General features: G+C 42.1%; 1 protein-coding gene across 1 annotated transcript; it reads left to right on the forward strand.

The window, feature by feature from the left end:
• The first annotated feature begins 5,817 nt into the window (after positions 1-5,817).
• On the forward strand, positions 5,818-8,757 carry LOC120113183. Its single transcript, XM_039133997.1, has one exon. It carries the CDS (start codon positions 5,818-5,820, stop codon positions 8,755-8,757), a length of 2,940 nt encoding a protein of 979 aa, XP_038989925.1.
• Positions 8,758-14,696: the final 5,939 nt, after the last annotated feature.

The raw sequence follows: 14,696 nt of genomic DNA on the forward strand, positions 1-14,696 counted from the left end.
AATCACACACAATGGAGGATTTGATCGATCTGATGGTTGGATTGTGATTTGGAATCACAATAGTTTGTAATTGTCAATTTGATTGATAATTAGTTTAACCTACTAAGAGTTAGTAAGTTGAAGAAGGAATTAATTGCAATTGAATTGCAATTTAATTGAATCAATTGGACTTACTTAATTAGGCTCGATCTTATTAGATAAGGTTCAAGAGTCCTACTTGGAGTAGGACTCCTAGAGTCCTAATTAAATTAGGACTTCAAATTATTAGAGTCCTACTTGGAGTAGGATTCCTAAAGTCCAAATTGGATTAAGACTAAAATTATATGAGTCCTAATTGGATTAGAATTCCTAGAGCCCTAATTAATTTTGGTCTAATAGATAAAGATGACTTCTAATTAGATTAGGATTCATGTGAATCAAATAGGAAGACTAATTAGGTCCTAATTAGATTAGGATTCAATGAACCAAGGACCACCTAAATCCTAATTTGATTAGGATTAGAAGGGAGGGGCAAGAGCCCCTCCTTTCCTTGGATACTCCCGATATTCGCGTCCCGGTTGGCCGAGACGCGCATCCCGGGTGTCCAAGACGCGAGACCCATTTTGGCTGCCATAAATCAGGACGCACGTCCCGGGTGTCCGAGATGCGAGACCCATTTTGGCTGAACTATGGCGTGGCTCCTCCTAATTTCTAGGAGGAGTCCACGCCTAGGATTCCAAAGAAAAGAAGAAAAAGGGGGTCGCCCCCCCTTGGATTGATTCTTGGTGGTTCCTTTTAGGTGCGCGGCCTCCATCTCTCCCTCTCTTCCTTCTTCCATCCACAAGGCAAAAGAGGGGCAGCAAGGATGTCTTCTTCTTCCTCCTCTTGGTCAACCACATGGAAGAAAATATAGAGAGGAAGGTGTTCCTCTCTTCCCTCCTTCTTCCATGGCAAAGGAAAGGGAAAAAAAATGTTTCTTCCTTCTTCTTCTTCCTCCTTTTGAGAGCAATCAAGAGTTGATTGCTTAGAGGAGTTCCAACCATCAAAAGGGATCTCTACAAGAGAGCTAGCACCCCGGTGAGATCGCAACCTTAATCAATCCACATCTTCGTGTGGATACCCGTAGAGGTCGAACACTTATGCGGCTTCAAGCGAACCCGATTTCATGATCATCAGATAGCGGTGAAGATCTATCCGCTCAAAGTTAAAGATTTGATCTTTACAATTTTAATTGTAGATCTGAAATTGTCAAGTAATTAATTATAATCTTTCCTTAGATTTTATAATTTTCTGAGTTAGAGAACTCAGAATTTTTTTGAAATCTATGTTCCCTAGGGTGTTCATGTGATGAACGACCTCGTGCGTGTATTTCCGTTGCGATCGTCGCAACGCATGCAGGGGTAACCCGACAAAGAAAAAGGGTGCCTACTGCAGGCCTGCACTGCTCGAGGACATCCAAGCAACACATGGCTAATAGTCTTTTCTAGGTCCGTGCACTCCTCCCACATCGGAGATACCCTGACTCCCCTACTGGCCAACACACCTCGGGCCGGTAGACATCTCCAAGCTATATTCCATATAAACAGAGCTACTCGGGGGTGCACCCGCATCCTCCATATCTACCTAGCCTTAATCTATTAGGTAGCCTCTCTGCCCATCAGCACCTGTAGTTCTCCAGCTCTCACCCTCGCCCTCTCCATCGGAGACACATATCCAAAGTTCTCCAAAAAAAGTAGAATTGAGAAGTTGCAAAAGCCATAAGGAATAGAATTTATCGTATAATCTCTATCAACTATTGGTTGAAACTTTTGTGAAATTCTTAATAATATTACAATATGTATTGACTTATTGGCAGAAACTTATGTGGAATCCTTAACTAAATAATAGTATATACAATATTATTATTTATTCTTCTTTCAAACTAAATTCATCATTTGTTCGATCTTTTAGTGGTTTGTTATATTGCATCAAGACATATACTATCCATAATCCAAATAAGGATCTTTGATCATTTGAAACAATACGTACCAGGCCAAATTGGCCCTTATGATGTCAAGTTTCTTTGTAGCATATGGGACATGCGCCACATAGAAAACTTACAAAAACTTCCTTTGATAAGGTTGCCCCCAAGCCCTTGTAATGCTCATCGCCTATATTATGAGGCCACTATACTTTTGCCAGGTACTCTTAGTTAAACAATTAGGAACTAATGTCAGTAAAGATTTGCCGACTTTACCGATGATTCTTTGAACTTCTTCATGATCAACAGTCTCTGGCTTTGGCTAGGTACTAATCAAAATATCCTTTAATGGTTTAGTCTGCTATAACTTCACTTCCATGACTTCCACAATACCTTGGTCAATAGATTCCGAGGTCTCCATAGTCTATTCTTCGGCTATTGCCTCTAGATGAGCCAATGTCTCCAACTCAGGTTCCTCATGCACCACAATACTTTCATACTTTAGCTGATAAGTTGATTCCTCCATCATAAGAATAGGCAAAGCTATCTTTATTTATGGAACTCACTAGAATATACCATAGCTTCGCGAAACGGATTGCATAGAACTAAGTCTTCCAAACTATCTTTCTATGAGAGTTGAAGATGTTGCATACTGTTTCAAAAATAGTGCTAATATAGTGGTTGCTTTCTTTGTAGTATCCCATTGGAGACATTGTGATGATGACTACATAGTATCCCACCGAGCATGCTAGAAAGTTAATTTGTTGCCATACTTTCCATCCCTTTCCAAAAGAACTAGAAAACTCGAGATCCTTAAAAAGCTTGGTTGGTGGACGTGAAGAGTAGCTCATCAAGTTTAATTGGGTGAGGCTTAAATATGTGCATAGGTGTGCCACCAATGTTGGGCAACCGAAAAAGTATGAGTCGAATGGAGAATAGAAAGTAACATAGATTCATGTGTCTTGACTTTTAAGAACTTTCAATACTATCACACCATCAGTTAAAGAAGATGGGAATGGATGGAGGTGTAGCATTGGGCTACGATAGAAGGATACAGCACTCGGCTGTGATAGAAGGATAGTGCTATGCTATAGTAAGGGCGTAGCTCTAGTTATAGTAAAAGGCTAAATTTTGCCTACTCTTAGAATAAATAATTATGGTAAAGATAAAGATAAAGATAAACTAATGAGATTGATAGTCTAAGAATCTTTATAGAGTATTTTTTTCACTTATTTATAATAATATAATACCTGCCCACAAATACAATAATTGTCTACTCTGATGGTTACTTCTTATCTTAAATTTCTACTCCTAGTAGTTCCATGTTAGATTTCTACTCCTAGTAGTTCTAATAACTACCGTCAACTGTCTTCCAACTATGCACAAGCATGATTATTCTATAACCACCAGACCGATAATCATGCCTTACAAGCTTTCAACTCATCCTGACGTAGCTTGTGTTGACCATCTCCTCTTATTCAACCTATAAGGAAATCCTCTATTATTAGAAATCTAAAATGGCATGATTGCCTCAATCTTTTGTCGACCATCATTCACATCCAAGACTTAACTTTTCGATTTGGCCAAATTATACCTATTCGGCTCAATTTTCTGCCTTTTGTATGATTTTCATAGCTGAATTTTATTTAGCCTTAACAAAAAACATGCAATTCTTACTTACTTTGATTACTTTGATTCAATTACCTTAATCTAGATGGCTCTTACTCTTAGTCACTAGCTAAATTGCTAAGATGTGATATAAACATATGCATGTATATACATACATACATAACTCATTGGCCCTTATCTCAAGTAGTAGCTCCTCCGCATGGCAAGAGAGTGTAAGAGCGAGAATGAAAGATAGAGTAAGAGAGCGAGAATGAAAGATAGAGACATGAAGAGAGAAAAGTATGAGGCGGTAGAGAGGAGGCTGGGTTAAGATGTTATGGACAGCAACGAGGCACGACCCCTATTATAATAACGGGCCGGCCTTGCCTCACAGATGGGCCTAATAGTGGCCTAGGCCATGAACCCAAGTGCACATGCATGCAAATATATATATATATATATATATATATATATGCGCGCATGCTTGCGCATAAATGTACGAATGTTTGTGTATGTATGTATAAAATAAGTATTTAATATAATCATGTAAGGACAGCGAACAAATTAAATTGAATTCAAACTAATTTTTCCTCTTTCCTTCGTATGAAAATAAGCATTAAAATATGAGTTTCTGGCCGAAAATGGTACCAAAGCGTATATTGTGCAATTCACCCAGGGTAACAATCTGATCCAATTCGTCTGTCAGCATGTAATATTACTATCACAAATATACATGAAGCCCAGTCCTTAATTCCAAATTTGAGCATCCTGCTATTTCATTGAGATCGAACCGCTAATAATTTTTTTTTTTTCCTGATTTGTTCTGAATCTGTATCATCTAATGCACCAAGCCAGCATTTGCGGACCAAATTCAAAAGCCATCTGACACGTGAAGTCTAGGGGTCCAAAAGTCGGTCAAGCTCATAAAATTGAAGTCAACAACAGTAGCCTTCTATCCTCCTTCCTACTTGGAGCCGTCCTCAACTCCTCAAAGCAATAATGGAGACGTTCAGTGCATTTAGACACATGAATCGAGTCACAATCCAACTAACCAAGTCACACTCGACGCACAATCATATATATGAATTCTTGTAAGGGAATATACTTTTGTATCTTGGACTTTAGCGTCATATGAGATTAAACAATGCAACCCATGCTCTTCCACCTGTGTTATTTTATTTCATCTAGCTGTTGCTGTCTTTGTTCTCAATCTTTACCAGCTTTGTCTATCCACATGCCAAGACTAATGAAGCTTCCTGGCACCACGGATGGGAGCATTGCAAAATGGGTGCTTTCCTTGTGGGCAGGAGATTCTGATACTTTGGTTGATGTGACCCTGATATTGACTTTGTAGCTCGGTTGTTGGGTGGGTAGCTTCGGAATCTCGGGACCACTGCCTAAACCTCCGAGATCTAAAATGATATCATGAGATTAATAAAGTCTGCATGCTGATAAATCCTAGAACAAAGACACCATAAAGTATCTTTCATTATTTCAACAATTTCTGCTGATTTGGATGCTTAATTTTGACTCTAGATACCTAGCTAAGTGTTACCGGAACTATTAGTCCTAAGGGGTCACTGTTATGTATAGTTAGAAAACATTTTTTGGGCATGTCTAATTATGTCACAAGTCGGCCATAAATCTGGAGGTGCATGTGACATGGTATGGAGGATGGCAATTCTTGATGCTGCCAATGGTAGCAAGGTTGGATGAAAATTATGTGTATCTTGAAAGGTAAAAATATAAAAAACCAAACAATTCTTTTAGTCAACTAAAAAACAAGGGGGTCTGCCTTGTATAAATTGACGTGGTTGGTGCAGCATCATTTTTCTAGTGGAAACTTGAGTTAAAGAAGGGCACATGATGCAGGACCATTATGAAACCCAGCATGGAGCTTTGATTAGGTGATTTGTTTTTTTTTAATTTCTGGTTAAGGTTGAGTCTAACTGAGTCCTTGTTTAATCAAGTTAATTTCCAATTAAGCTTGTTTAGGGTTTGAGTTAAGTTGTATTAGGAGTCTGTTTGATTAGGATTGTGATTAGGGATTTAGGGGGTGGTTATGTATAAAAGGTCGTGAAGGAGCGCCGCCTCCTTCTTCTTCATTGTTTTCCAGGAATTGAAAGAAAAAAACACAAAGCTCTGTTCGAGCCCAACTTCTCCCTGTTTTCCCCTCTGTTTGGTTGTGGATTCAGCCGCAGAACAGGGGTCTTCATCTTCCCCACGCTTCCCGCATCATTTGGTATCAGAGCGAGGCTTTCCCTGGTTCGATGGCAGATGGCGGTGTGGCGAGTGCTCCTCCCGGTGATGAAGATCGCGGGATGCCGGCGTTGTGGGCGGCCGTCCGCGGCTTGGAAGGAGCCGTCCGTGACATCCAACAAGCCCTTCAAAGCATGCGCGTCGACATCAACCGGGAGCGACTGCAAGCCCGTGAGGATCTCCCTCACGGTCCACCGGTGCCGGCACGGGATCCACCCCACCGACGTCGGCAACGGATTCTTCCGGAGACGTCCGACGAGGAAGAAGAGGAAGCGGTCCACAGGGCGTTTGGTGGACCGCGACTGCATCCAGGTGACTTCTTCGGTTCCGTTGGGGGCAAACGGGCCGGAGGACACTTCGAGCGAGGCCTTCCCGACGGGGGAGCGGCTAACGACGGCGGCGAGGGGCAGCGCCCGCGGAGGAACCGGCCGGAGGCATTCGACCACCGGCGAGCCCAGGTTGGGGACGGCGTCTTCAGCGAAGCCACTGAGTTCCGTGGGCAACGACCCTGGGGAAATCAAGGTCATGTGGGCCGCAGGCGTGATGGGTTCGACCGAGGACTTAACCGTGGAGATTTGGCTTTTGACGCTTGGCCCCCTGATGAAGATGCAATCGCTGACGAAGTGCAGGAGCCATATCCACGGATGAACAGGGCCTATGCAGGAGGGAGAAATATGGAACCCATGAGAAATAGGTTCCCTGGTGGCGCTCGTGACAGGGGCTCCCCTGATTTCAGATTGAAAGTAGACCTCCCTGCATTCAACGGCAATCTCCACATTGAGGGATTTTTGGACTGGTTGGCCGAAGTAGAAAAATTTTTTGATTATATGGAGATCCCAGATCAGAAGAAAGTGAAGTTGGTCGCGTATAAATTAAAGGGTGGAGCATCTGCATGGTGGGATCAACTGCAACATAACCGTCTACGGCAAGGGAAGATGCAGATCACCACCTGGCGCAAGATGAAGCAACATTTGCGTGGCCGTTTCCTCCCACCTGACTACGAGCAAGCGCTCTACCATCAATACCAGAATTGCCGACAGGGCCCTCGGACGGTGACCGAATACACTGATGAATTCAACCGCCTCAATGCCCGCAACAACTTGTCAGAAACAGAAAATCAGCAAGTGGCAAGGTACATTGGTGGGTTGAAGCCAGCCATCAGAGATCAGGTGGATTTATATCCGGTGTGGAGTCTGACGGAAGCCACAAGTTTGGCCTTAAAACTCGAGGCGCAGGCGACACGAAAGGCACACCAATTTCAGCCCATGAATAGAGCATCATCCTCGCGCTCCACCATAGCAAAGCCGAAGACTGTTGAAGGGGCGGCCACCTCTAGTCAACCACCACCGATATCCACATCGAGAGGAGCTGGAAATTTCAGCAGGCAGCAGGCGGCCCCAAAAGGTAATGGCAACCCCTACGAGAGACCCATGCCTATAAAATGTTACAGATGTCAGGAGGTTGGGCATCGGTCTAACGAGTGTCCGAGGCGACGGCCAGTCCATGTAGTCGAAGCTGAGGATGAAGAAGAAATGCCGCATGAGGAGGAGGATCATGAAGAGGGGCAGACCGACGATGAAGACGTCGAGGTGACGGTGCCGGATCAGGGAGTTCCGGCCTCCTTTGTAGTTCAGCGAATTTTATTTGCCCCGAAGAATGAAGAAGAATCGCAACGCCACAGCATTTTCAAAACTTGCTGCACTATCAACAAAACTGTGTGCAACGTGATTATTGACAGCGGCAGCAGCGAAAACATTGTTTCCTCTGCGTTGGTTCGTGCAATGGGATTGAAGACAGAAAAGCACCCGTCTCCTTATAAGATTGGATGGATTAAGAAAGGAGCTGAAACGAGGGTAGAAAATGTATGCAGGGTGCCCTTGTCCATCGGGAGGTACTACAAGGATGAAGTGGTATGCGATGTGGTGGATATGGATGCATGTCATGTTCTACTCGGGCGTCCATGGCAGCATGACACAGATGTTACATTCAGGGGCCGAGACAACACATACTTGTTCAGATGGCAGGGTAGGAAAATTCTGTTGGTGCCCATGAAAGAGAAGCCTACCCCCAAAACTTCTCAAGTGGAGGGGAAGTCTTTCCTTGCAGTTTCTAGTGCGCAGTTCATGGCGGAGCTCAAGGGGGCTGAAGAGGTTATGGTGTTAATTGTTAAGGGGACAGAGATGCCTATCCTGCAGCAGGTGCCCGAGGAGTTCAAAGAATTGTTGACAGAGTTCAAAGACATCACTCCTGCAGAGTTACCAAATGGACTGCCTCCCATGCGAGATATTCAGCACCATATTGATTTGGTGCCTGGTGCAAGTCTTCCCAATCTGCCTCATTACCGCATGAGTCCCAAGGAGAGCAAAATTCTGCAGCAACAAGTTGAAGATTTGATCAAGAAGGGGCTGATCCGGGAGAGCATGAGTCCGTGCGCGGTGCCTGCACTTTTGACGCCGAAGAAGGATGGGAGTTGGCGTATGTGTGTGGACAGCCGTGCGATCAACAGGATAACAGTAAAATACCGGTTTCCCATACCCCGTTTGAATGATATGCTCGACATGTTAGAAGGAGCCAAGGTCTTCTCCAAAATTGACTTACGAAGCGGCTACCATCAAATCCGGATTCGCCCTGGTGATGAGTGGAAGACGGCGTTCAAGACGAAGGATGGGTTATATGAGTGGATGGTCATGCCTTTTGGCCTATCCAATGCACCGAGCACCTTCATGAGAACAATGAATCAGGTACTAAAATCATTTATTGGAAAGTTCGTCGTCGTCTACTTTGATGATATTTTGATCTATAATCGCAATGAAATTGAGCATAAGGAGCACTTGAGAGCAGTTTTGCTTGCTTTACGGAAGAATCAGTTGTTTGTTAATTTTAAGAAGTGTCATTTTGTTACAAAACGCTTGGTGTTCCTGGGTTTTGTTGTTGGGGCTGATGGCATATAGGTTGATGAAGAGAAGGTAAAGGCAATACGGGAGTGGCCGATTCCTACAAATGTTAGCCAAGTTCGCAGCTTTCATGGGTTAGCGACATTCTATCGGCGTTTTATTCGAAACTTCAGTACCATCGTCGCTCCCATCACCGAATGCATGAAGAAGGGCCAATTTCAATGGAAAGAGCAGCAACAAGCAAGTTTTGGACTGATAAAAGAAAAGCTCACTTCTGCACCAGTATTAGCATTACCGAGTTTTGAGAAGCTATTTGAAGTGGAGTGTGATGCTTCTGTGGTTGGTATAGGGGCTGTTTTGACCCAAGAAGGACGGCCTGTGGAGTACTTCAGTGAAAAACTTAGTGAAGCACGGCAAAAATGGACAACCTACGAGCTAGAGTTCTATGCCATCATCCGGGCGTTGAAGCATTGGGAGCATTATCTTATTCAAAAAGAATTTGTCCTGTACAGCGACCATCAAGCCTTGAAGTACATCAATAATCAGAACAATTTGAACCGAATGCATGTTCGATGGGTAAGCTTCTTGCAGAAATTTTCCTTTGTGTTGAAGCATCGGTCCGGGCAACAGAATCGGGTGGCAGATGCTTTGAGTCGTCGCCATGCTTTATTGACTACCATGCAGGCAGAGGTCGTGGGGTTTGAAAATTTGAAAGAGTTGTATGCAGAAGATGAGGATTTCAAAGATGTATGGGCAAAGTGTACAAGTCATCAAGCAACTGGAGACTTCAACATTCAGGATGGCTATCTATTTCGCGGCAATTCCTTATGTATTCCCAGATCCTCATTGCGAGAGAAGCTGATTAGAGACCTTCATGGTGGCGGTCTTAGTGGGCATATGGGTCGGGACAAGACCATTGCCAGTCTCACGGAAAGGTATCATTGGCCGCAGCTGAGAAGAGATGTTGGAAAATTTATTCAAAGGTGCTATACTTGCCAAACAGCGAAGGGACAGTCGCAAAACACTGGATTATATATGCCTCTACCTGTGCCAAATGCTATTTGGGAGGATCTGTCGATGGATTTTGTGTTGGGACTTCCCCGAACACAAAGGGGTGTAGATTCAGTCTTCGTGGTGGTGGACAGGTTCTCCAAGATGGCGCATTTCATCCCTTGCAAGAAGACATCAGATGCATCCCACATTGCAAGGTTGTTCTTTCGGGAGATTGTTCGTTTGCATGGGGTACCACAATCTATAACGTCAGATCGGGATTCCAAATTTTTGAGTCACTTCTGGCTTACTCTATGGAGGATGTTCGACACTTCATTAAATTTCAGCAGCACTGCGCATCCTCAGACTGATGGACAGACGGAAGTGGTTAACAGGACATTGGGAAATTTGATTCGTTGTATTTGTGGGAGCACCCCGAAACATTGGGATTATGCCTTGGCCCAAGCAGAGTTTGCCTACAACAATGCTGTCCATAGTGGAACCGGAAGGTCGCCTTTCTCCATTGTCTATTCAAAGGCACCAAAGCACGCATTGGATCTGGCGCGCCTACCGAAAATTTTGGGAAAGAGCGTGGCTGCAGAACATTTGGCAGAGAAGGTTCAAGCTATACAGTTGGAGGTGAAGAAGCGCCTCGAGGACACAAATGCTAGATACAAATCAACGACAGATAAGCATCGAAGGCACAAAGAATTTCAAGAAGGCAACATGGTGATGGTTTTCCTGCGCAAAGAAAGATTTCCCGTGGGAACTTACAGCAAATGGAAGCCAAGAAAGTATGGCCCATACAGAATTTTGAAAAAGATCAATAACAATGCTTACGTTGTGGACCTACCAGATGATATGGGAATTTCAAAGACTTTTAATGTCGCTGATATCTATGAATACCATGATCCTGAAGAGCAGTTATATCCTGATACGAACTCGAGGACGAGTTGTGTTCAAGTGGAGGGGACTGATGCCGGACCATTATGAAACCCAGCATGGAGCTTTGATTAGGTGATTTGTTTTTTTTTAATTTCTAGTTAAGGTTGAGTCTAACTGAGTCCTTGTTTAATCAAGTTAATTTCCAATTAAGCTTGTTTAGGGTTTGAGTTAAGTTGTATTAGGAGTCTGTTTGATTAGGATTGTGATTAGGGATTTAGGGGGTGGTTATGTATAAAAGGTCGTGAAGGAGCGCCGCCTCCTTCTTCTTCATTGTTTTCCAGGAATTGAAAGAAAAAAACACAAAGCTCTGTTCGAGCCCAACTTCTCCCTGTTTTCTCCTCTGTTTGGTTGTGGATTCAACCGCAGAACAGGGGTCTTCATCTTCCCCACGCTTCCCGCATCAGCACAAGTCACTAAGATTTTTTGAATGAACTGTTAAAGTGAAGACTGGGTGGGGTCGTACCCTTCACATCAAGAAACTATAAAAAACTAAATTCCTCCTTTTCCGAAAGATGTAATGCAGGCCACCATGCAAGCATGAAGGCTCTCTTTGCCCTGTGACATTGAGTCCGATTGCCTCTTTTTTTCTCTTGGCCGCTTGCCTATGCCTTTCAATTGATCACTAACCCAACTAACCTATTTCAATACTTCATTCATATTTTTTTATAAACAATACATGCAAATTTGATTTGGGGCTCGGCTCAATGCGTGACTAATATAATCAGACCTTCTTCACTTCCATATTCTTAGACCAAGTCGAGCCTGCAAATATCCTGGCCTTTGAAACCATGTATTAATATGACTCGCTATCAAAGAATGCCAATCTCATTTGATAAATTTTAGTAAGCATCCTCCTGATAATTAATTGTTGGGTCCTTCTGGACTTTGCATGCCCCTTGGCGATTATTGATTGTAATTGGATCACAGCATGGGGAGAGAGAAGGCCAGAAGGACCCAAAAATATCAACTTCAACGTTCATACAACTTTGAAATCGGGATAAAAATATTGGAAGGAATAGAACAAATATCTCGCATCACGTCACCAAGGACAGAAAGCTCTCCTGCCCTTTTACCAGGAAAATGCAGTGGAGGTCGCAATAATTATTATTTTTTAATTTTTTTCAAATAACAATGAGTGTCATAAGGTTACAAGAACTAATAAGAGTTACAGGGCTTGGACAAATGCTGGCTCTCTCTTTCCCACCTTTTAGACTTCGACGACTAAAAGCGTGCAGAAATACTACACGATATAAACGTAATAAACTTCCTTTTCCATTGAGATACTTTGTCCTCCTTGTACGTAATGGGAGTATGGGACCGGCCGGCATCTTGGACCCCTACTTGGAGACTTTGAAAAAGCTTTTCCCGAGGACAGCATCCGAGCTTTTGTGGTAGAGTGTTCATGGATGATACAGTGAGCATGACTTGATGTTGGTATTTGTAACGTGAAAAATAATACAAGTAGCTTCATGCACGGGTGTTCATCGGCCCATCAAAGTTTTGGCACCTGGTAGTTTAGTGTCAAGTATCCACGCAGTTTCATGCTCAATTATTATATATGGAATTGGCTTTCAGCATATATATTCAGGAACGAAGTCAGGACTTTTATCTTAATGAATAGCAAAATCTATGATAACAGAGGAAATAACTTTATTATATAATAAAAATATTATTTACGTTAAAAATTTATTTATATGGTTAGAAAGTGCAAAATTAATTTTTTTTCCTAAATGTTTTGATCAACAAGCACAATGACTAAATTATCTATTACAGATTTCCCATCTATAATCCAGAAGCATAAGTACTTCATCTGTTGTATACCATATTATATATTCTTATACATTGTTTCTTTCTTATTTACAAAACCCTTTTATTATAAGAATATAAACAAGTTCAACAGTATACAAGTGCCATACTAGATTTGAAAAATAACAAAAACTTTGACTCTCAACATGAATCTCCTTAGAATAGTGACACGTAACTAAATATCTTTGTGCCAAAAAGAAAAAACTAAAAGATTGAAGAATTCATGATTCAAATATAAGAGAGCATCCAATAATATATAAGTAATTAACAAGATATAAATATTTCTTAACAAGTAGTATCCATTGTACGGTAAATTGATAGCCGGTCCCTCCATCGACCGAGCTATAATTTTTAATCTCTGTTGACTAGAATTTTAACACCTGTCTCAAGTTTCAAAAGTTTTTTTAATTTGCAGTCCTTAGTAACACTTATACCCCCATGATGTACAAAGCTATAAATAACTATGCGCACGTAGATATAACTATGTGCAGGGACAATATAACTGTATGCAAGAACTAGTGTAGCTAATATAAATATAAGTGTGTGCAAATCCGGTAGCGTGCAAATCCAGTAGCGTGCAAATCCAGTAGCGTGCAAGACTAAAAATAAAATGCTAATGATCAAAAAAACGGATATGGAAGAGCTTAGAAGAAGATGATCTCTCTGCTTCTCTCTATTCAATGTCTTTCTTCACACATACATAAAAACAAATGCATTAATTCTTACATATAATTTAGTAGTATGATGAGCATAGATATTTTAAGCCCGGTGGGGTGTTTATCCTCTATTATTCCTACATGGTGCTCCGTGTGTAAGGAGTCCGTGCATTGCTTTAGTTAGGGTCCATGCAATGTATCCATGGAGGTCGACGTAGACATTAATGCAGCATGCGTGTCTCGATGCACGGGCCAACCACATTTGCATAGAAGGGTGCGAAACAAAGAAAATGCATTCATAATGCAGGAGGCAACTGCTAAAAAAAGAGGGATATGTTCTGAAAACCTGAGATACTGCACATGCAATATGTATGTTGTGCTTAAGAGGGGTCGCTGATAGGGGTAGCAAAATATGACCCGACCCGTCAATCCGACCCGTGTTCAACCCGCCATAAACAGGTTTGGGTTTGGCCTAAATAGGTTTGGGTCGTAAACCGGTCGACCCGTTTAACCTGTTTATTAATTGGGTCGGATACGGGTTTTATATGTCTGACCCGTTTAAACCGTTTAACCCGTTTAACTGTTGGGCAGGTTAAACAGGTCTAAACAGGTTAAACGGGTTAAACAGGTTAAACAGGTCTAAACAGGTTAAACGGGTCTAAACAGGTCTAAACAGGTTAAACGGGTCTAAACAGGTCTAAACAGGTCTAAACAGGTTAAACAGGTTGGGTTGGGCATGTTAAACAGGTCTAAACAGGTTAAACGGATCAGGTTAGGCAAACAGGTTAAACAGGTCGGGTCGGATTGGGTAAACAGGTTACCTGTTTATTAAACAGGTTAAACGGGTCGGGTCGGGTTACCTGTTTAATAAACAGGTCAGGTTCAGGTTGTAATTTCTGACCTGTTTAATAAACAGGTCGGGTTCAGGTTTATGATTTTCTGACCCGACCTGCATGTGACCCGACCCGTTTATGATCTGACCCGACCCGATTGCCACCCCTAGGACTCGCTAATATCACTTTTCTCTCTCTTTATTTTTTATTTTCTACTTCTTGTACAAATATTTTAATATGGTATCAGAACCACTAATCACTTAATCTGCTGCCATAATTTCTTCTGCCTTTACTATGGTCGTCGTTGCCCTGTCTAGAAGCTTTGAAGACCCATATTGCTAATTTATCGATCTCTATTTTTTGGTGAATCAACATCCAAAGATCTTTTATTTTTTGGTAGATCTGTAGATTCCCTATTTTCTAGTAAATCAATATTCAAAAATCTCATTAGTAGATCTGCATATCGTCTATTTCTGGTAGATTAATAACCAATATTTTTTTTTAATAGATATGCAGTTCCTCTCCATTGCTTTTCTTCTCAGCTTCAAATCTTCGACCATTTCTCCTCACTGTTGTTTGTCCTCTTTCTCTCCATCTTCGATTTTATTTGTTGTCTTTAACTCCTTCGCCCTTCAGTTCGAGGTCTCTTGCTTCTCTTCCATAGTATCTTTGTTTACGAGAATTGTCGACCTTTGGTTGCCTTCTCTTTAAGCTTTGTCCTCACTGTAATTGTATCTTGTATGTATCTTCTCGCTATCACATCATC

Source organism: Phoenix dactylifera, chromosome 14 (assembly GCF_009389715.1).
Source record: "Phoenix dactylifera cultivar Barhee BC4 chromosome 14, palm_55x_up_171113_PBpolish2nd_filt_p, whole genome shotgun sequence".
NCBI lineage: Eukaryota > Viridiplantae > Streptophyta > Magnoliopsida > Arecales > Arecaceae > Phoenix > Phoenix dactylifera.

What these genes read in the sequence shown, in the direction of transcription:
- LOC120113183 (XM_039133997.1), top strand. Translation starts at nt 5,818, where the DNA reads ATGGCAGATGGCGGTGTGGCGAGTGCTCCTCCCGGTGATGAAGATCGC.